Source organism: Astyanax mexicanus, chromosome 6 (genome assembly GCF_023375975.1).
Source record: "Astyanax mexicanus isolate ESR-SI-001 chromosome 6, AstMex3_surface, whole genome shotgun sequence".
NCBI lineage: Eukaryota > Metazoa > Chordata > Actinopteri > Characiformes > Acestrorhamphidae > Astyanax > Astyanax mexicanus.
The window spans coordinates 56,291,490-56,316,389 of record NC_064413.1 but is presented as its reverse complement, the minus strand read 5'-3'; the positions used below and the strand labels follow the sequence as shown (position 1 = coordinate 56,316,389).

Sequence of the window (24,900 nt, the reverse complement as noted above, 5' to 3'; positions counted from 1 at the left end):
AATACTCTCACTATACTCCCTTTTACAGGTTTATTTATGTATATTCACATCTAATAATAGGTTTCTTTGTTAATACTTCTGCGATACTCACTGTTTACTAGTTTATTTGTGTATACTGACTTACAATAATGGGTTTATGTGTAAATATTTGCATATTTTCACTTCTAATGTGTTAATGTGTGAATACTCTCACTACACTCACTTTGTACTGGTTTGTTTGCGTATATTCACTTCTAATAATGGGGTTGTGTGTGAATACTCTCAATATACTCACTTTTTATAGGTTTGTGTATATTCATTTCTAATTATGGGTTTATGTATGGATACTCTCACTATACTCACTTCTTACTGGTTTGTTGCGTATATTCACATCTAATAATGGGTTTATTTATGGATACTCTTACAATAATCACTTTTTGCAGGTATTGTTTGTGTATACTCACTTCTAGTAATGGGTTTTTTATACTTTTTTTGCGAACACTGACTTCTAATAATGGTTTCATGTGTGAATACTCTCACGATACTCACTTTGTACTGGTTTGTTCGCGTATATTCACTTCTAATAATGGTTTCATGTGTGAATACTCCCACAATACTCACTTTGTACTGGTTTGTTCGCGTATATTCACTTCTAATAATGGTTTCATGTGTGAATACTCCCACAATACTCACTTTTTAACAGGTGTTTGTGTATATACACTTTTAATAATGTGTTCGTGTCTTTATACTCACGATACTTACTTTTTCACTGGTTTATTTGTGCATATTCACTTCTAATAATGGGTTTATGTGCAAATACTCTCACTATACTCACTTTTTATAGGTTTATTTGCATATATTTACTTGTAATAATGGGTTTATGTGTGAATACTCTCACTATACTCACTGTTTACTGGTTTATGTGTGTATATTCACTTTTAATAATTGGTTTATGTGTGAATACTCTCACTATACTCCCTGTTTACTGGTTTGTTTGTTTATTTTAACTCTAATCTGTCAGACTGATGGGAATCACGTCCTCCAGCTCAGTGCTGTGTATTGTGATTGATACTTCAGCGAGTATGGCTAAAGATATTGATGAAATTAAGCGCATCACTAACTTCATCATCGACAGCAGGCAGGGCACTGCAGACCAACCCTCCACCTACATCCTGGTCCCGTTCAACAGCACAGGTGAGCTGATTTACCTGTGGTGCTCCTGTTTAATATTTCTCATCATACAGTATTTATACACAGAAATATGATTTTCTAAAATGTTCATTTTAATTACTGAGATTTTTTACAAATACAATATTTGTAAAAAAAAAAAAACTACAAAGACAATATGAATATGAAATATTAAGAAAACTAATAGTTAATTAATGCTGAACATCCTTTAAATATAAAATATATATTTAAACAGGATACATTTAAACAGATGAATATCTAGTCGTTACGATAGCAAAGACGCACTTGTGCAGCTCGCCTATAGATTGCTAAAATTGTGATTGTGTTAATTCAGAGTGTGTGCATGAAATTTAAACTATTTAAACTATGCTGCGACACAAAAGAACACATTATATTGATATTAACCCAGTAGAAATATTAATACTGAACATATATATTTGCATCCATAAATATCATGTAACACTTACTAGCTATTGGTCAAAAGTTTGGACACTCCGCACATCAGGCAGTGCTCCAGTACTGTGTGTGTATGGAGGAGCTATTGGATAAACCAGCTACAAAATTTGAACACCCTAAACATCTAAAGCAACCTACCGTCCATAGCCACGGCATATGTTTGCACGTTACACAACCACATAGCGAACACTTAGAAACAACATAGCAACCAACATAAATACCACTGCAACATATTAGCAACCACCTTGCAACCACTTAGCAAGACCATCGTAACCAGCAGAGACACCAGCCACAATTCAGCACTGCAATTACAATCGCAGTTACTGCAGGAACTGCTATCTAGTTAATACTGCACATATTTATTTGCATCCATAAATATCATGTATCACTCATTAGCTATTGGTCAAAAGTTTGGACACCCCACACGTCCAGAGCAACCTAGCATCAATAGCCATGCTAAAAAAAGTTTGGACACACATCAGTCAGCGCTCCAGTACTGTGAGTGTATGGGGGAGCTATTGGATAAACCAGCCACTTGGCAAAAGTTTGTACACCCCGCACATCAAGAGCAACCTAGCGTCCGTAGCCGCGGCATATGTTTGCATGTTGATCAACCACCTAGCAACACCATAGCAAGCACCACGGACACCATAGCAACACCTTAGCAACCACCTAGCACGACAATAGCAACCAGCAGAGACACCAAAACAACCAGCCACGAATCAGCACTATAATCACACATGCAGTTTTTGCAGGAACTGCTATCTAGTTAATACTGTACTTATTTATTTGCATCCATAAACATCACGTATGGTGTCCAAACGTCAAAAGTTTGGACACTCCGCACACATCAGCCAGCGCTCCAGTACTGTGAGTGTATGGGGAAGCTATTGGATAAACCAGCTATTGGCCAAAAGTTTGGACACCCTACACATCAACAGCAACCTAGCGCCCGTAGCCGCGACATATGTTTGCATATTTATCAACCACTTAGCGACCACTTAGAAACAACATAGCAACCAACATAAATACCATAAATACATTGTAGCTATGAGCTAGCAATCGCTTAGCAAGACAACAGCAACCAGCAGAGACACCATAACGACCAGTCACGGATCAGCACTGCAATTACACTCGCAGTTACTGCAGGAACTGCAATATATTTAATACAGTACTTATTTATTTGCATCCATAAATATTGTATAATGTATTATTTACAGTATACGGAAATGTGACGAAAATGACGGACCCGGATAAGTTTAAAAGTGAAGTGAAGAAACTTTCAGCTGGTGGAGAGGGAAGCCTCCTGAGATACAGTCTGTCTGCGCTGTGGGTAAGAACACATTCTTTATCACAGGTGTATTTACTCATTCTGTACTGTTTAAAAACTGATCCACTCAGTGTACCATCTCAACACACACTAACACCTCATACACCACCACCATGATACACACACACAGATACACACTCTGGAATATAATCAAGAGGAAGATGGATGATCACAAACCATCAAACCACCAAACTGAACTGCTTGAATTTTTGCACCAGGAGTAAAGCAGCATAAAGTTATCCAAAAGCAGTGTGTAAGACTGGTGGAGGAGAACATGATGCCAAGATGCATGAAAAAAACTGTGATTAAAAAACAGGTTTATTCCAGCAAATATTTCTGAACCTTATGAATATCAAGTTATTTTCTTTGCATTATTTCAGTCATTTCTCATTTTCTGTAAATAAATGCTCTAAATGAGAATATTTTTATTTGGAATTTGGGAGAAATGTTGTCTGTAGTTTATAGAATAAAACAACAATGTTCATTTTACTCAAACATAAACCTATAAATAGCAAAATCAGAGAAACTGATTCAGAAACTGAAGTGATCTCTTCATTTTTTACAGAGCTGTATACAGTGGTATTAAATACTGATTAAAGTGCACTTTAGTGTAGTTTTTTTTTCCCAGTAGCATTAAGGTGTACACAATATGTGCATCAACACACAAAGTAGTACATTTACAATATACTTCAAGTGTAGTAAAACTGATTTACAATGTAGAATATAATACAAATAAAGAAAGACCACAGACTGGTTCTGGTTCTCTCTCTATCTCCTCTCTCTCCCTCTCTCTCTCTCTCTCTCTCTCTCTCAGCTGGCTCTTGCAGCAGCACCGTCAGGGTCTGAGATCTTCCTCTTCACTGATGCAGGACCAGCACTAACAGACATCCTGCTGAAGAGCACGATAGAGGCAATGATCGAGAGCACAAAGTCCACGGTATTATTAATATTACATCACTACCTCACTAAATAACCTCTAAATAATCTCATCCAGACAAAAAACAAAAAATACAGTTTTTTTAAAGATATAAACAAACTCTTTTACTGTACTTGATCTAATTTGAAGCTACATGAAGTGTTGATGTGTGTGGTCTCTTTCACTGTGTTATAATATCACTGACAGTTGGCTGTGGAATATTTAGTAGTGAGTAGTGAGAGATATTTCAGCATTGGACTTGTAAGACACCAAGTTAGATAGATGGATAGACAGACAGAAAGACAGACAGACAGACCAGTGAGACTGGGTTTGACTATATAGTCGTAGCAGCCTCCTGCCCCTGATAGAAGGAAGCCTGATGGCTCTTGGTAAAAAAGATCTCCTCAGTCTGTGGGTAGATGAGCTCTTTGACAGCAGTCTGCCACTATACACGCTCCTCTGCTTCATGATGATGGTGTGCAGTGAATGACTTTCATTGTCCATGTTGGTTTTATACAACTGTGGCCATAAAATTACCTGAATGCAATGATCTGGAGCAACGAATACTTTGGGCAATATAGTCAATATAGTGCATATTAAGAGTTTAAAACAAATGGAGTACCGTACTTTAAACCAAGCAGTCAAGATTTATTTAAATTAAAACCCATCTTTCAGCTCAGTTTAATCCTTATATCTGTATCTCACTTGTCATATTGCTTTTTAATTTAATTCTCAAACAGGTGAACTTCATTCTGACCAATCCTCTGACCAACCTGACCTCCATCGTCCCGAACCCTGTGAACCTGCTGTATCAGCAGATAGCCGAGGCCTCGGGAGGACACTTCATCGAGGTCTCTAAAGAACGACTGCCCAACGCTACCAGCCTGATTACCAACTCAACCATCTCCGGCCTGGTAAACCCCCCGCCTGACCCACCAACACTCTCCACAACTCATACTGATTACAAATTCTACAGAGCTATTTTCAGATAATCCATCAAAAGCAACATGGTAGAATCAATCAATCAATCAACCTTTATTTTCACTCGGGAAGAAACATTGAGGGTAATTTAGAAATGATAATTAGTAATGATAATTTAGAAATAATAAGAAATAAAATAGTAAAAATAAAAAAATAAAAAAATAAAAGTACGCATTTTAAATCAACATTTAATAAAAATATATGTGTAAAACAGAAAATTGTAAAATACCATAAAAAATATTTGACAAAAATAAAAAAAATGTATAAAATTTAATATAAGTAAATAGATAAAAGTAAAGTAAAATATTAAAAATGATAAGGGATTAAATGAGTGATAGAACTAAGAACAAGAATGAAAATACAAAACATTAAAATGAAATAAAATATAAAAGTAATAATAAACCAAAAAAAAGAATAAAATAATGAATAAAATAAATAAAAAAAGCTTTCTGATGGTGATTAGAAACTAAAAGTTTAAAATAGAAAAACCTTTAAAACCACTTGAGAGATACCAACGCAAGACCCTATAAACCCTTATCAACCACCTCGCAACCCCCCTAGAAATTTGGTATATCTACAACAACTAGAGTAATTACTGCCACATATAAAAGTGGCCTGAATTCAAGTACACAACATGCCCTAGTGAAGAGAAGTAGATTAAAGTGTACTAGTCATTATTATTATGCTATAGTGCACTAAAGTGTTTTTGCAGCCACATTATTATTAATCAGTATATTTAAAGAGTGATAAAATAGAACAACTTTTCTTTACTTATTATACTTTAATTACAGTATAAAAATAGTACAAAAGTCTTACTGAAATTGTGTTAAGTGTCCTTAACTGTACACAGGAAATTTGGCAGTGTTAAATCAACACTATTAGTGTTAAATTAACACAGAGTGTAAAGTTTAACACTAATAATCCTCTCCTTTGGTCTACAGGTGAACATATTCTACGTGGTGAAGGGCAGCGGGGGGGCGGGTCAGTACACCATCTTGGTGGACCCCACTGTGACGAACCTGACCTTCTACATCACAGGAAGTTTAACAGTGTTCACCATCACATCTCCCTCTGGTGATTATAGTATTCTCTACACTTAGAATTAAGCTACACTCAGTTAAAATTAATTAAAATCAATAACTTTATTATAAACATATCACTGTTAGATTCCTGACCCACCGTAAAAGACAAGTTATAATGCAGAAAAAGAGAGATATGCAGAAAGAGAGATAGAGAGAGATAGAAAGATATGCAGAAAGAGAGGAATACAGACAGAAAGAGATATGCAAAAAGAGAGAGATGGAGAGAAATATATATAGAGAGAGAAATTCAGAGAGAGAAATACAGAAAGAGAGAGGGAGAGAGATGGAGAGAAATATCTAGAGAGATAGATAAAGAAAGAGAGAAATACAGAAAGAGAGAAATACAGAAAGAGAGAGGGAGAGAGATGGAGATAAATATATATATAGAGAGAGAGAGAAATACAGAAAGAGAGAGGGAGAGAGGTGGAGATAAATATATATAGAGAGAAATACAGAAAGAGAGAGGGAGAGAGATGGAGAGAAATATATATATATATAGAGAAATACAGAAAGAGAGAGGGAGAGAGATGGAGATAAATATATATAGAGAGAGAAATACAGAAAGAGAGAGGGAGAGAGATGGAGAGAAATATATATATATATAGAGAGAAATACAGAAAGAGAGAGGGAGAGAGATGGAGATAAATATATATATAGAGAGAAATACAGAAAGAGAGAGGGAGAGAGATGGAGATAAATATATATAGAGAGAGAAATACAGAAAGAGAGAGGGAGAGAGATGGAGATAAATATATAGAGAGAGAAATACAGAAAGAGAGAGGGAGAGAGATGGAGATAAATATATATAGAGAGAGAAATACAGAAAGAGAGAGGGAGAGAGATGGAGATAAATATATAGAGAGAGAAATACAGAAAGAGAGAGGGAGAGAGATGGAGATAAATATATATAGAGAGAGAAATACAGAAAGAGAGAGGGAGAGAGATGGAGATAAATATATAGAGAGAGAAATACAGAAAGAGAGAGGGAGAGAGATGGAGATAAATATATATATAGAGAGAAATACAGAGAGAGAGGGAGAGAGGTGGAGAGAAATACAAAAAGAGAGAAATACAGAAAGAGAGAGGGAGAGAGATGGAGATAAATATATATAGAGAGAGAAATACAGAAAGAGAGAGAAATACAGAAAGAGAGAGATATGCAGAAAGAGATAGGGAGAGAAATATATATAGAGAGAGAAATACAGAGAGAGGTGGAGAGAAATACAGAATGAGAGAGTGAAATACAGAAAGAGAAAGATGGAGAGAAATATATAGAGAAAAATACAGAAAGAAAGAGGGAGAGAGGTGGAGAGAGATAAAGAGAGAGTGAGATGCAGAAAGAGAGAAATACAGAATGAGAGAGTGAAATACAGAAAGAGAAAGATGGAGAGAAATATATAGAGAGAAATACAGAAAGAGGGAGAGAGGTGGAGAGAAATACAGAAAAAAGAGGCAGAAAGATGAAGAGAAATAAAGAGAGAGAGGGAGAGAAATACAGAGAGAGAGAGATAGATAGATTGTTAGATTTGTTATAAAGTCCACCAGAATAAACTGCTCCTGCTCTATTCCTATGGCTGCAGGTCAGATTCAGGCCAGTCTGCAGTCAGAAGGTTCACTGGGAATAATTGAAACTGTGGCCAACCTGCAAACAGTGAGAATCAACTCCTCCAACCCAGCGGGAAACTGGACCCTCAACATCGCCTCACTACTGTCCTGCACTATCAAAGTCACCGGTAACATTCATTAATCAATTACATCATTAAAATCACTGAATCACTTTATTTAGATCCACTTCAGTTCAGAACAACACTGTATATGATACACAGAATTATCTGGTTTCATGATTGGTAAAGGTTGATATTTTGCCGACTGCAGGGAGTGATGAACCTGACTGGCTCAGTGCTACTAGTGCGAAGAACCTACTTAAGGGGGATTCTGATAACAGTGTTGTACATTCCTGCATTGACCATTACAGAATTTAAAGGCGTGCTCACACAGTTTTTACACAGTTTATCGTTGCATTAAATTCATAACCAGCCATTGTTTAGAGGTCTTACGCCAGGGGTGTCCAAACTTTTTTTGTTGGGGGCCAGAAGGAGAAATATATTTGAAGTCACGGGCCACAGACTCTATAATAAAACAAATAATGAAATATACCACTTTAAATAATACATTTTCCTGATTACTTTCATTTACACATCATTTTACTTGACTTAATATCTTTATCTTTGACAGTGTTGTGTAAACTAAGATTTTTAGTGTGATTGCAGTAATGCAATCACAGTATTGATCTTCTTAAGTCTTATTAGTGTGATTGCAGTAATGCAATCACAGTATTGATCTTCTTAAGTCTTATTCTTATTATTATTAGTGTGATTGCAGTAATGCAATCACAGTATTGTTCTTCTTAAGTCTTATTCTTATTATTATTATTATTATTATTATTATTATTATTATTATTATTCCACCTGTTTTTTGTCCGGTTAACTAGTGCCGCAGTTTTCGAAATATCGACTTCGTTCAAAAGAGAAAACGTGCGTCCATATCGGGAATGGTGGGCTTGTATACAGCTTTCCGATCGGACTTACGTTTTTCGTAAAAACTTCGTAAGTACGCGTTTTTTTGACCATTGAAAATGAATGGGCAGAACTTTGCACGCCCGTGGACGTCGCAATTTTTGAAATACGAAGATGAAACCAATTGAGGACCTGTAGAACTTATTGAGCTCTTTCCGAAAATATGCGTTACGAAAAGTTACGACGTACGGATTTCGTACGAATGTCGTACGAAGTGGCCCCATTGGAATGAATGGGGCCAATCGGAGGACGGCAGCTAGATCGAAGGACAGGTAGCTAGAACTCCAGTACTGTGAGTGTATGGAGCAGCTATGGGATAAATCAGCGTTAGGTCAAAAGTTTGGACACCCCGGCCCCCCCCCAGTACTGTGTGTAATGGAGCCATGGGTCAAAAGTTTGGACACCCCGGCCCCCCAGTACTGTGTGTAATGGAGCCACGGGTCAAAAGTTTGGACACCCCCGAACGGCCAGAGCAACCTAGCGTGCATAGCTGATTGATGTATTTGCACGTTGCGTAGCAACGTGCAAACACCATTTAATCTAATTGATGCATATACATCACCTAGCAACCACCTAGAAACACCATAGCAACCACCCCGGATACCATAGCAACACCTTAGCAACCGCCTAGCAACACCCTAGCAACCACCTAGCAACCACCTAGCAACACCTTGGCAACCATCCCGGATACCATAGCAACACCTTAGCAACCGCCTAGCAACACCCTAGCAACCACCTAGCAACCACCTAGCAACACCTTAGCAACCACCCCAGATACCATAGCAACACCTTAGCAACCGCCTGGCAACACCTTAGCAACCACCTAGCAACCACCTAGCAACACCTTAGTAACCACCCCAGATACCATAGCAACACCTTAGCAACCGCCTAGCAACACCTTAGCAACCACCTACCAACCACTTAGCAACACCTTAGCAACCACCCCGGATACCATAGCAACACCTTAGCAACCGCCTAGCAACACCCTAGCAACCACCTAGCAACCACCTAGCAACACCTTAGCAACCACCCCGGATACCATAGCAACACCTTAGCAACCACCTAGCAACCGCCTAGCAACACCCTAGCAACCACCTAGCAACCACCTAGCAACACCTTAGCAACCACCCCGGATACCATAGCAACACCTTAGTAACCGCCTAGCAACACCCTAGCAACCACCTAGCAACCACCTAGCAACACCTTAGCAACCACCCCGGATACCATAGCAACACCTTAGCAACCGCCTAGCAACACCCTAGCAACCACCTAGCAACCACCTAGCAACACCTTAGCAACCACCCCAGATACCATAGCAACACCTTAGCAACCGCCTAGCAACACCTTAGCAACCACCTAGCAACACCTTAGCAACCACCCCGGATACCATAGCAACACCTTAGCAACCACCCCGGATACCATAGCAACACCTTAGCAACCGCCTAGCAACACCCTAGCAACCACCTAGCAACACCTTAGCAACCACCCCGGATACCATAGCAACACCTTAGCAACCGCCTAGCAACACCTTAGCAACCACCTACCAACCACTTAGCAACACCTTAGCAACCACCCCGGATACCATAGCAACACCTTAGCAACCGCCTAGCAACACCTTAGCAACCACCTAGCAACCACCTAGCAACACCTTAGCAACCACCCCGGATACCATAGCAACACCTTAGCAACCGCCTAGCAACACCTTAGCAACCACCTAGCAACCAACTAGCAACACCTTAGCAACCACCCCAGATACCATAGCAACACCTTAGCAACCGCCTAGCAACACCCTAGCAACAACCTAGCAACCACCTAGCAACACCTTAGCAACCACCCTGGATACCATAGCAACACCTTAGCAACCGCCTAGCAACACCCTAGCAACCACCTAGCAACCACCTAGCAACACCTTAGCAACCACCCCGGATACCGTAGCAACACCTTAGCAACCGCCTAGCAACACCCTAGCAACCACCTAGCAACCACCTAGCAACACCTTAGCAACCACTCTGGATACCATAGCAACACCTTAGCAACCGCCTAGCAACACTCTAGCAACCACCTAGCAACCACCTAGCAACACCTTAGCAACCACCCCGGATACCATAGCAACACCTTAGCAACCGCCTAGCAACACCTTAGCAACCACCTAGCAACCACTTAGCAACACCTTAGCAACCACCACGGATACCATAGCAACACCTTAGCAACCGCCTAGCAACACCCTAGCAACCACCTAGCAACCACCTAGCAACACCTTAGCAACCACCCCGGATACCATAGCAACACCTTAGCAACCGCCTAGCAACACCCTAGCAACCACCTAGCAACCACCTAGCAACACCTTAGCAACCACCCCAGATACCATAGCAACACCTTAGCAACCGCCTAACAACACCCTAGCAACCACCTAGCAACCACCTAGCAACACCTTAGCAACCACCCCGGATACCATAGCAACACCTTAGCAACCGCCTAGCAACACCCTAGCAACAACCTAGCAACCACCTAGCAACAGCTTAGCAACTACCCCGGATACCATAGCAACACCTTAGCAACCGCCTAGCAACACCCTAGCAACCACCTAGCAACCACCTAGCAACACCTTAGCAACCGCCTAGCAACACCCTAGCAACCACCTAGCAACACCTTAGCAACCACCCCGGATACCATAGCAACACCTTAGCAACCGCCTAGCAACACCTTAGCAACCACCTAGCAACCACCTAGCAACACCTTAGCAACCACCCCGGATACCATAGCAACACCTTAGCAACCGCCTAGCAACACCCTAGCAACCACCTAGCAACACCTTAGCAACCACCCCGGATACCATAGCAACACCTTAGCAACACCATAGCAGATACCAGCCAGCACTGCAATCACACTCGCAGTTTCTGTAGGAACTGCAATCTAGTTCCACCTGTTTTTTGTCCGGTTAACTAGTGCCGCAGTTTTCGAAATATCGACTTCGTTCAAAAGAGAAAACGTGCGTCCATATCGGGAATGGTGGGCTTGTATACAGCTTTCCGATCGGACTTACGTTTTTCGTAAAAACTTCGTAAGTACGCGTTTTTTTGACCATTGAAAATGAATGGGCAGAACTTTGCACGCCCGTGGACGTCGCAATTTTTGAAATACGAAGATGAAACCAATTGAGGACCTGTAGAACTTATTGAGCTCTTTCCGAAAATATGCGTTACGAAAAGTTACGTCGTACGGATTTCGTACGATTGTCGTACGAAGTGGCCCCATTGGAATGAATGGGGCCAATCGGAGGACGGCAGCTAGATCGAAGGACAGGTAGCTAGAACTCCAGTACTGTGTGTAATGGAGCAGCTATGGGATAAAACAGCATTAGGTCAAAAGTTTGGACACCCCGGCCCCCCAGTACTGTGTGTAATGGAGCCACGGGTCAAAAGTTTGGACACCCCGGCCCCCCAGTACTGTGTGTAATGGAGCCACGGGTCAAAAGTTTGGACACCCCCGAACGGCCAGAGCAACCTAGCGTGCATAGCTGATTGATGTATTTGCACGTTGCGTAGCAACGTGCAAACACCATTTAATCAAATTTATGCATATACATCACCTAGCAACCACTTAGAAACACCATAGCAACCACCCCGGATACCATAGCAACACCTTAGCAACCACCTAGCAACTGCTTAGTAGTGACCTACCAACCACTTAGCAACACCAAAGCAACCACCCTGGATACCATAGCAACACCTTAGCAACTGCCTAGCAACACCATAGCAACCACCTAGCAACCATCTAGCAACACCTTAGCAACCACCCCGGATACCATAGCAACACCTTAGCAACCGCCTAGCAACACCATAGCAACCACCTAGCAACCACCTAGCAACACCTTAGCAACCACCCCGGATACCATAGCAACACCTTAGCAACCGCCTAGCAACACCCTAGCAACCACCTAGCAACCACCTAGCAACCGCCTAGCAACACCATAGCAACCACCTAGCAACCACCTAGCAACACCTTAGCAACCACCCCGGATACCATAGCAACACCTTAGCAACCGCCTAGCAACACCCTAGCAACCACCTAGCAACACCTTAGCAACCACCCCGGATACCATAGCAACACCTTAGCAACCGCCTAGCAACACCCTAGCAACCACCTAGCAACCACCTAGCAACACCTTAGCAACCACCCCGGATACCATAGCAACACCTTAGCAACCGCCTAGCAACACCCTAGCAACCACCTAGCAACCACCTAGCAACACCTTAGCAACCACCCCGGATACCATAGCAACACCTTAGCAACCGCCTAGCAACACCCTAGCAACCACCTAGCAACCACCTAGCAACACCTTAGCAACCACCCCGGATACCATAGCAACACCTTAGCAACCGCCTAGCAACACCCTAGCAACCACCTAGCAACACCTTAGCAACCACCCTGGATACCATAGCAACACCTTAGCAACCGCCTAGCAACACCCTAGCAACCACCTAGCAACCACCTAGCAACACCTTAGCAACCACCCCGGATACCATAGCAACACCTTAGCAACCGCCTAGCAACACCCTAGCAACCACCTAGCAACCACCTAGCAACACCTTAGCAACCACCCCGGATACCATAGCAACACCTTAGCAACCGCCTAGCAACACCCTAGCAACCACCTAGCAACACCTTAGCAACCACCCCGGATACCATAGCAACACCTTAGCAACCGCCTAGCAACAACTTAGCAACCACCTAGCAACCACCTAGCAACACCTTAGCAACCACCCCGGATACCATAGCAACACCTTAGCAACCGCCTAGCAACACCTTAGCAACCACCTAGCAACCAGCTAGCAACACCTTAGCAACCACCCCGGATACCATAGCAACACCTTAGCAACCGCCTAGCAACACCTTAGCAACCACCTAGCAACACCTTAGCAACCACCCCAGATACCATAGCAACACCTTAGCAACCGCCTAGCAACACCTTAGCAACCACCTAGCAACCACTTAGCAACACCTTAGCAACCACCCCGGATACCATAGCCACACCTTAGCAACCACTTAGCAACACCTTAGCAACACCACAGCAGATACCAGCCAGCACTGCAATCACACTCGCAGTTTCTGTAGGAACTGCAATCTAGTTATTATTATTATTCCACCTGTTTTTTGTCCGGTTAACTAGTGCCGCAGTTTTCGAAATATCGACTTCGTTCAAAAGAGAAAACGTGCGTCCATATCGGGAATGGTGGGCTTGTATACAGCTTTCCGATCGGACTTACGTTTTTCGTAAAAACTTCGTAAGTACGCGTTTTTTTGCCCATTGAAAATGAATGGCCAGAACTTTGCACGCCCGTGGACGTCGCAATTTTTGAAATACGAAGATGAAACCAATTGAGGACCTGTAGAACTTATTGAGCTCTTTCCGAAAATATGCGTTACGAAAAGTTACGACGTACGGATTTCGTACGATTGTCGTACGAAGTGGCCCCATTGGAATGAATGGGGCCAATCGGAGGACGGCAGCTAGATCGAAGGACAGGTAGCTAGAACTCCAGTACTGTGAGTGTATGGAGCAGCTATGAGATAAAACAGCATTAGGTCAAAAGTTTGGACACCCCGGCCCCCCAGTACTGTGTGTAATGGAGCCATGGGTCAAAAGTTTGGACACCCCGGCCCCCCAGTACTGTGTGTAATGGAGCCACGGGTCAAAAGTTTGGACACCCCCGAACGGCCAGAGCAACCTAGCGTGCATAGCTGATTGATGTATTTGCACGTTGCGTAGCAACGTGCAAACACCATTTAATCTAATTTATGCATATAAATCACCTAGCAACCACCTAGCAACACCTTAGCAACCATCCCGGATACCATAGCAACACCTTAGCAACCGCCTAGCAACACCCTAGCAACCACCTAGCAACCACCTAGCAACACCTTAGCAACCACCCCGGATACCATAGCAACACCTTAGCAACCGCCTAGCAACACCTTAGCAACCACCTAGCAACCACCTAGCAACACCTTAGCAACCACCCCGGATACCATAGCAACACCTTAGCAACCACCTAGCAACACCTTAGCCACCACCTAGCAACCACCTAGCAACACCTTAGCAACCACCCCGGATACCATAGCAACACCTTAGCAACCGCCTAGCAACACCCTAGCAACCACCTAGCAACACCTTAGCAACCACCCCGGATACCATAGCAACACCTTAGCAACCGCCTAGCAACACCTTAGCAACCACCTAGCAACCACTTAGCAACACCTTAGCAACCACCCCGGATACCATAGCAACACCTTAGCAACCGCCTAGCAACCACCTAGCAACCACCTAGCAACACCTTAGCAACCACCCCGGATACCTTAGCAACACCTTAGCAACCGCCTAGCAACCACCTAGCAACCACCTAGCAACACCTTAGCAACCACCTAGCAACACCTTAGCAACCTCCCCGGATACCATAGCAACACCTTAGCAACCGCCTGGCAACACCTTAGCAACCGCATAGCAACCACTTAGCAACACCTTAGCAACCACCCCGGATACCATAGCAACACCTTAGCAACCGCCTAGCAACCACCTAGCAACACCTTAGCAACCACCCCGGATACCATAGAAACACCTTAGCGACCGCCTAGCAACACCTTAGCAACCACCTAGCAACACCTTAGCAACCACCCCGGATACCATAGCAACACCTTAGCAACCGCCTAGCAACACCCTAGCAACCACCTAGCAACCACCTAGCAACACCTTAGCAACCACCCCGGATACCATAGCAACACCTTAGCAACCACCTAGCAACACCTTAGCAACCACCTAGCAACCACCTAGCAACACCTTAGCAACCACCCCGGATACCATAGCAACACCTTAGCAACCGCCTAGCAACACCCTAGCAACAACCTAGCAACCACCTAGCAACACCTTAGCAACCACCCCGGATACCATAGCAACACCTTAGCGACCGCCTAGCAACACCTTAGCAACCACCTAGCAACACCTTAGCAACCACCCCGGATACCATAGCAACACCTTAGCAACCGCCTAGCAACACCCTAGCAACCACCTAGCAACCACCTAGCAACACCTTAGCAACCACCCCGGATACCATAGTAACACCTTAGCAACCGCCTAGCAACACCCTAGCAACCACCTAGCAACACCTTAGCAACCACCCCGGATACCATAGCAACACCTTAGCAACCGCCTAGCAACACCCTAGCAACCACCTAGCAACACCTTAGCAACCACCCTGGATACCATAGCAACACCTTAGCAACCGCCTAGCAACACCTTAGCAACCACCTAGCAACCACTTAGCAACACCTTAGCAACCACCCCGGATACCATAGCAACACCTTAGCAACCGCCTAGCAACCACCTAGCAACCACCTAGCAACACCTTAGCAACCACCCCGGATACCTTAGCAACACCTTAGCAACCACCTAGCAACCACCTAGCAACACCTTAGCAACCACCCCAGATACCATAGCAACACCTTAGCAACCGCCTAGCAATACCTTAGCAACCACCTAGCAACCACCTAGCAACATCTTAGCAACCATCCCGGATACCATAGCAACACCTTAGCAACCACCTAGCAACACCTTAGCAACCACCTAGCAACACCTTAGCAACACCATAGCAGATACCAGCCAGCACTGCAATCACACTCGCAGTTTCTGTAGGAACTGCAATCTAGTTCTTCTTCTTCTTCTTCTTCTTCTTCTTCTTCTTATTATTATTATTATTCCACCTGTTTTTTGTCCGGTTAACTAGTGCCGCAGTTTTCGAAATATCGACTTCGTTCAAAAGAGAAAACGTGCGTCTATATCGGGAATGGTGGGCTTGTATACAGCTTTCCGATCGGACTTACGTTTTTCGTAAAAACTTCGTAAGTACGCGTTTTTTTGCCCATTGACAATGAATGGGCAGAACTTTGCACGCCCGTGGACGTCGCAATTTTTGAAATACGAAGATGAAACCAATTGAGGACCTGTAGAACTTATTGAGCTCTTTCCGAAAATATGCGTTACGAAAAGTTACGACGTACGAATTTCGTACGAATGTCGTACGAAGTGGCCCCATTGGAATGAATGGGGCCAATCGGAGGACGGCAGCTAGATCGAAGGACAGGTAGCTAGAACTCCAGTACTGTGTGTAATGGAGCAGCTATGGGATAAAACAGCATTAGGTCAAAAGTTTGGACACCCCGGCCCCCCAGTACTGTGTGTAATGGAGCCACGGGTCAAAAGTTTGGACACCCCGGCCCCCCAGTACTGTGTGTAATGGAGCCACGGGTCAAAAGTTTGGACACCCCCGAACGGCCAGAGCAACCTAGCGTGCATAGCTGATTTATGTATTTGCACGTTGCGTAGCAACGTGCAAACACCATTTAATCTAATTTATGCATATACATCACCTAGCAACCACCTAGAAACACCATAGCAACCACCACAGATACCATAGCAACACCTTAGCAACCACCTAGCAACACCTTAGCAACCACCTAGCAACACCTTAGCAACCACCCCGGATACCATAGCAACACCTTAGCAACCGCCTAGCAACACCTTAGCAACCACCTAGCAACACCTTAGCAACCACCCCGGATACCATAGCAACACCTTAGCAACCGGCTAGCAACACCTTAGCAACCACCTAGCAACCACCTAGCAACACCTTAGCAACCACCCCGGATACCATAGCAACACCTTAGCAACCGCCTAGCAACACCCTAGCAACCACCTAGCAACCATCTAGCAACACCTTAGCAACCACCCCAGATACCATAGCAACACCTTAGCAACCCCCTAGCAACACCCTAGCAACCACCTAGCAACACCTTAGCAACCACCCCGGATACCATAGCAACACCTTAGCAACCGCCTAGCAACACCCTAGCAACCACCTAGCAACCACCTAGCAACACCTTAGCAAACACCCCGGATACCATAGCAACACCTTAGCAACCGCCTAGCAACACCCTAGCAACCACCTAGCAACCACCTAGCAACACCTTAGCAACCACCCCGGATACCATAGCAACACCTTAGCAACCGCCTAGCAACACCCTAGCAACCACCTAGCAACCACCTAGCAACACCTTAGCAACCACCCCGGATACCATAGCAACACCTTAGCAACCGCCTAGCAACACCCTAGCAACCACCTAGCAACCACCTAGCAACACCTTAGCAACCACCCCGGATACCATAGCAACACCTTAGCAACCGCCTAGCAACACCCTAGCAACCACCTAGCAACCACCTAGCAACACCTTAGCAACCACCCCGGATACCATAGCAACACCTTAGCAACCGCCTAGCAACACCCTAGCAACCACCTAGCAACACCTTAGCAACCACCCCGGATACCATAGCAACACCTTAGCAACCGCCTAGCAACACCCTAGCAACCACCTAGCAACACCTTAGCAACCACCCCGGATACCATAGCAACACCTTAGCAACCGCCTAGCAACACCTTAGCAACCACCTAGCAACACCTTAGCAACCACCCCGGATACCATGGCAACACCTTAGCAACCGCCTAGCAACACCTTAGCAACCACCTAGCAACACCTTAGCAACCACCCCGGATACCATAGCAACACCTTAGCAACCGCCTAGCAACACCCTAGCAACCACCTAGCAACCACCTAGCAACACCTTAGCAACCACCCCGGATACCATAGCAACACCCTAGCAACCACCTAGCAACACCTTAGCAACCACCCCGGATACCATAGCAACACCTTAGCAACCGCCTAGCAACACCTTAGCAACCACCTAGCAACCACCTAGCAACACCTTAGCAACCACCCCGGATACCATAGCAACACCTTAGCAACCGCCTAGCAACACCTTAGCAACCACCTAGCAACCACCTAGCAACACCTTAGCAACCACCCTGGATACCATAGCAACACCTTAGCAACCGCCTAGCAACACCTTAGCAACCACCTAGCAACACCTTAGCAACCACCCCAGATACCATAGCAACACCTTAGCAACCGCCTAGCAACACCTTAGCAACCACCTAGCAACCACTTAGCAACACCTTAGCAACCACCCCGGATACCATAGCCACACCTTAGCAACCACTTAGCAACACCTTAGCAACACCATAGCAGATACCAGCCAGCACTGCAATCACACTCGCAGTTTCTGTAGGAACTGCAATCTAGTTATTATTATTATTCCACCTGTTTTTTGTCCGGTTAACTAGTGCCACAGTTTTCGAAATATCGACTTCGTTCAAAAGAGAAAACGTGCGTCCATATCGGGAATGGTGGGCTTGTATACAGCTTTCCGATCGGACTTACGTTTTTCGTAAAAACTTCGTAAGTACGCGTTTTTTTGCCCATTGAAAATGAATGGGCAGAACTTTGCACGCCCGTGGACGTCGCAATTTTTGAAATACTAAGATGAAACCAATTGAGGACCTGTAGAACTTATTGAGCTCTTTCCGAAAATATGCGTTACGAAAAGTTACGTCGTACGGATTTCGTACGATTGTCGTACGAAGTGGCCCCATTGGAATGAATGGGGCCAATCGGAGGACGGCAGCTAGATCGAAGGACAGGTAGCTAGAACTCCAGTACTGTGAGTGTATGGAGCAGCTATGGGATAAAACAGCATTAGGTCAAAAGTTTGGACACCCCGGCCCCCCAGTACTGTGTGTAATGGAGCCACGGGTCAAAAGTTTGGACACCCCAGAGCCCCAGTACTGTGTGTAATGGAGCCATGGGTCAAAAGTTTGGACACCCCGGCCCCCCAGTACTGTGTGTAATGGAGCCACGGGTCAAAAGTTTGGACACCCCCGAACGGTCAGAGCAACCTAGCGTGCATAGCTGATTGATGTATTTGCACGTTGCGTAGCAACGTGCAAACACCATTTAATCAAATTTATGCATATACATCACCTAGCAACCACCTAGAAACACCATAGCAACCACCCCGGATACCATAGCAACACCTTAGCAACCGCCTAGCAACACCATAGCAACCACCTAGCAACCATTTAGCAACACCTTAGCAACCACCGCAGATACCATAGCAACACCTTAGCAACCGCCTAGCAACACCCTAGCAACCACCTAGCAACCACCTAGCAACACCATAGCAACCACCCCGGATTCCATAGCAACACCTTAGCAACCGCCTAGCAACACCCTAGCAACCACCTAGCAACACCTTAGCAACCATCCCGGATACCATAGCAACACCTTAGCAACCGCCTAGCAACACCCTAGCAACCACCTAGCAACCACCTAGCAACACCTTAGCAACCATCCCGGATACCATAGCAACACCTTAGCAACCGCCTAGCAACACCCTAGCAACCACCTAGCAACCACCTAGCAACACCTTAGCAACCACCCCGGATACCATAGCAACACCTTAGCAACCGCCTGGCAACACCTTAGCAACCACCTAGCAACCACCTAGCAACACCTTAGCAACCACCCCGGATACCATAGCAACACCTTAGCAACCGCCTAGCAACACCTTAGCAACCACCTACCAACCACTTAGCAACACCTTAGCAACCACCCAGGATACCATAGCAACACCTTAGCAACCGCCTAGCAACACCCTAGCAACCACCTAGCAACCACCTAGCAACACCTTAGCAACCACCCCGGATACCATAGCAACACCTTAGCAACCGCCTAGCAACACCCTAGCAACCACCTAGCAACACCTTAGCAACCACCCAAGATACCATAGCAACACCTTAGCAACCGCCTAGCAACACCCTAGCAACCACCTAGCAACCACCTAGCAACACCTTAGCAACCACCCCGGATACCATAGCAACACCTTAGCAACCGCCTAGCAACACCCTAGCAACCACCTAGCAACACCTTAGCAACCACCCTGGATACCATAGCAACACCTTAGCAACCGCCTAGCAACACCTTAGCAACCACCTAGCAACCACTTAGCAACACCTTAGCAACCACCCCGGATACCATAGCAACACCTTAGCAACCGCCTAGCAACCACCTAGCAACCACCTAGCAACACCTTAGCAACCACCCCGGATACCATAGCAACACCTTAGCAACCGCCTAGCAACCACCTAGCAACACCTTAGCAACCACCCCGGATACCATAGCAACACCTTAGCAACCGCCTAGCAATACCTTAGCAACCACCTAGCAACCACCTAGCAACATCTTAGCAACCACCCTGGATACCATAGCAACACCTTAGCAACCACCTAGCAACACCTTAGCAACCACCTAGCAACACTTTAGCAGATACCAGCCAGCACTGCAATCACACTCGCAGTTTCTGCAGGAACTGCAATCTAGTTATTATTATTATTCCACCTGTTTTTTGTCCGGTTAACTAGTGCCGCAGTTTTCGAAATATCGACTTCGTTCAAAAGAGAAAACGTGCGTCCATATCGGGAATGGTGGGCTTGTATACAGCTTTCCGATCGGACTTACGTTTTTCGTAAAAACTTCGTAAGTACGCGTTTTTTTGCCCATTGAAAATGAATGGGCAGAACTTTGCACGCCCGTGGACGTCGCAATTTTTGAAATACTAAGATGAAACCAATTGAGGACCTGTAGAACTTATTGAGCTCTTTCCGAAAATATGCGTTACGAAAAGTTACGACGTACGGATTTCGTACGATTGTCGTACGAAGTGGCCCCATTGGAATGAATGGGGCCAATCGGAGGACGGCAGCTAGATCGAAGGACAGGTAGCTAGAACTCCAGTACTGTGTGTAATGGAGCAGCTATGGGATAAAACAGCATTAGGTCAAAAGTTTGGACACCCCGGCCCCCCAGTACTGTGTGTAATGGAGCCACGGGTCAAAAGTTTGGACACCCCGGCCCCCCAGTACTGTGTGTAATGGAGCCACGGGTCAAAAGTTTGGACACCCCCGAACGGCCAAAGCAACCTAGCGTGCATAGCTGATTGATGTATTTGCACGTTGCGTAGCAACGTGCAAACACCATTTAATCAAATTTATGCATATACATCACCTAGCAACCACCTAGAAACACCATAGCAACCACCCCGGATACCATAGCAACACCTTAGCAACCGCCTAGCAACACCATAGCAACCACCTAGCAACCATCTAGCAACACCTTAGCAACCACCCCAGATACCATAGCAACACCTTAGCAACCCCCTAGCAACACCCTAGCAACCACCTAGCAACCACCTAGCAACACCTTAGCAACACCTTAGCAACCGCCTAGCAACACCCTAGCAACCACCTAGCAACCACCTAGCAACACCTTAGCAAACACCCCGGATACCATAGCAACACCTTAGCAACCGCCTAGCAACACCCTAGCAACCACCTAGCAACCACCTAGCAACACCTTAGCAACCACCCCGGATACCATAGCAACACCTTAGCAACCGCCTAGCAACACCCTAGCAACCACCTAGCAACCACCTAGCAACACCTTAGCAACCACCCCGGATACCATAGCAACACCTTAGCAACCGCCTAGCAACACCCTAGCAACCACCTAGCAACCACCTAGCAACACCTTAGCAACCACCCCGGATACCATAGCAACACCTTAGCAACCGCCTAGCAACACCCTAGCAACCACCTAGCAACACCTTAGCAACCACCCCGGATACCATAGCAACACCTTAGCAACCGCCTAGCAACACCCTAGCAACCACCTAGCAACACCTTAGCAACCACCCCGGATACCATAGCAACACCTTAGCAACCGCCTAGCAACACCTTAGCAACCACCTAGCAACACCTTAGCAACCACCCCGGATACCATAGCAACACCTTAGCAACCGCCTAGCAACACCTTAGCAACCACCTAGCAACACCTTAGCAACCACCCCGGATACCATAGCAACACCTTAGCAACCGCCTAGCAACACCCTAGCAACCACCTAGCAACCACCTAGCAACACCTTAGCAACCACCCCGGATACCATAGCAACACCCTAGCAACCACCTAGCAACACCTTAGCAACCACCCCGGATACCATAGCAACACCTTAGCAACCGCCTAGCAACACCTTAGCAACCACCTAGCAACCACCTAGCAACACCTTAGCAACCACCCCGGATACCATAGCAACACCTTAGCAACCGCCTAGCAACACCTTAGCAACCACCTAGCAACCACCTAGCAACACCTTAGCAACCACCCTGGATACCATAGCAACACCTTAGCAACCGCCTAGCAACACCTTAGCAACCACCTAGCAACACCTTAGCAACCACCCCAGATACCATAGCAACACCTTAGCAACCGCCTAGCAACACCTTAGCAACCACCTAGCAACCACTTAGCAACACCTTAGCAACCACCCCGGATACCATAGCCACACCTTAGCAACCACTTAGCAACACCTTAGCAACACCATAGCAGATACCAGCCAGCACTGCAATCACACTCGCAGTTTCTGTAGGAACTGCAATCTAGTTCAAATTGATGTTTCATTTCATGATGTCTCTTAATATTAAACTCCTTAATTACGGCAACTTTTAGACTCTTTGGCCCGTTTTTCTGCGCTAGAACTGAACACTCTCTCCGCTTTTAGACTCTTTGGCCCGTTTTTCTGCGCTAGAAATGCGCACTCTCTCGGCTTTTAGACTCTTTAGCCCGTTTTTCTGAGCTAGAAATGCGCACTCTCTCCACTTTTAGACTCTTTGGCCCGTTTTTCTGCACTAGAAATGCGCACTCTCTCCGCTTTTAGACTCTTTGGCCCGTTTCTGACACCTAGTTCAAACTTTGAATCTCACATTATAAAATCCTGATTAACAGCGGGCCAACTTTCATTCTATTTCTAAAAAACCTCGTGGGCCGCTCAAAAAAAGGAAACGGGCTGTAGTTTGGACACCCCTGTCCTAGGAAATTGATTGGTTTACTTGCCTTGTTTGAACCGTTTCTGGTTTTAATTCAGGCCCAATTCTGGTCAGAATGCTCTCCTCACATCCGGGAAGAGTGTTGCATGTGCCAACAGCCCAGTTTGCAGAGTACAATTCGGCAATCGGCCTGAGCTGCATGTGCCAAAACCCCGGCTGCCAAGTATAGTTTAAAATGTGAATCGGCTTATGAATAAATTAATAAATGAAGTTACACTTATATAGCACCTTATTAGAAACGCAAGGAGGCTTTGCAATCACACAACATGTTTTAACACACAACCATTAACATTCAGCACTCAACCACACACTGGTCAAAAGCGGTAACCAATAGCGCACAGCGTACTCTCAACCGGAAACAACCGTCCACCTGGAGGAGGACTGCACTGGGCACTACAGCGTTTTACCAAGGACAGAGTACCAATCTATATATGGGCACAGTTATACATACATTTACACACTTACACATACACACTAGATCAATTTAGAGTATTACCTTTTTCTGGGTAATTTTTAAAATATCCAATTTTAACGGATCTCCATGATTTTTTGGACTGTGGGAGGAAACCCATGCAGACCCATGGAAGAACATGTAAACTCCACCCAGATAGGGACTTGAACCCAAGACCCCAGTGCCGCCCATTTGCCAATTAGATATAAATTATTTCAAAAATGTCTTGTCTTCCAATTTGGTCAGTGGTGTATTTTGAGTTTTAAGTATTAATAAGTAAACAAATTTAGGACATTTGATTGTTACTCTCTCCATTCGTTCAGCTTGTTAAGAACATGAAATGCATCCACGCTGAAATGTTTTATTTTCTTCCAGGTAAAAGTCCAATAAACTTCAAGTTTGATTTGGTGGACATCGCCAATATCCCCTTACCGAACTCGGGCTACTCCGTGTCTCAAACCAGACCTTCTACAGGTGAGTCAACTCCCACTAGCACACTAGTTTTCTTCCGCGCTGCACAAAAACAGTGAGCTGATTGGCTGTTTCTCCTGAAAGGCGGGAATTTATCCTTGAACCGGTACCATGATTGATTGGCGTTAAGAGACTTTTCATTAACACAGTGGTCAGTAGCCTGTCTCCTCATTAATGACACAGCTAAGCTGATTGAAACGATTCAGGGCTACTTTATCATCATTCGGGGCTGTAGCCCCAGAAGCCCAGGCCTGGCACTGCCCTGATGATCAATACAGAGAATGAGAATAACAAAAAGAGAGAGGGAATAACAAAAAGACAAAAATGGGGGGTCCACTTCACTGACATATAGCCATGGTTAAGTTAGGCTAAACTACGCTTGCTAAATTGGTAAAGATTTTGTTAGTGCTAGGTCCAAAATATGGGGAGCAATGCTGAAATGCTAGAACAGCTATGTTGTATTATTATTTTTTTTTTACCTCCAGTGCAATTCCATATGTTTCTGTACAATAAACCAAAACCACAGATTCACTGATTATACTGCTGGGCGATTATGGCTTAAAAATAATCTTCGATTTTTTCACAAAA

At 44.8% G+C, this 24,900-nt stretch overlaps 1 protein-coding gene across 1 annotated transcript in view; it reads left to right on the top strand.

The window, feature by feature from the left end:
* Nucleotides 1-24,900, top strand: part of LOC103042669 (von Willebrand factor A domain-containing protein 7-like) — a 52,127-nt gene that overhangs the window by 9,230 nt on the left and 17,997 nt on the right. Inside the window, exons 7-13 of the mRNA XM_049480070.1 lie at nt 1,001-1,173; nt 2,844-2,956; nt 3,768-3,890; nt 4,610-4,783; nt 5,792-5,924; nt 7,513-7,665; nt 24,217-24,315. Of these exons, the coding sequence (XP_049336027.1) occupies nt 1,001-1,173; nt 2,844-2,956; nt 3,768-3,890; nt 4,610-4,783; nt 5,792-5,924; nt 7,513-7,665; nt 24,217-24,315 (968 nt within the window). The remainder of the gene's footprint in view (nt 1-1,000; nt 1,174-2,843; nt 2,957-3,767; nt 3,891-4,609; nt 4,784-5,791; nt 5,925-7,512; nt 7,666-24,216; nt 24,316-24,900) is intronic.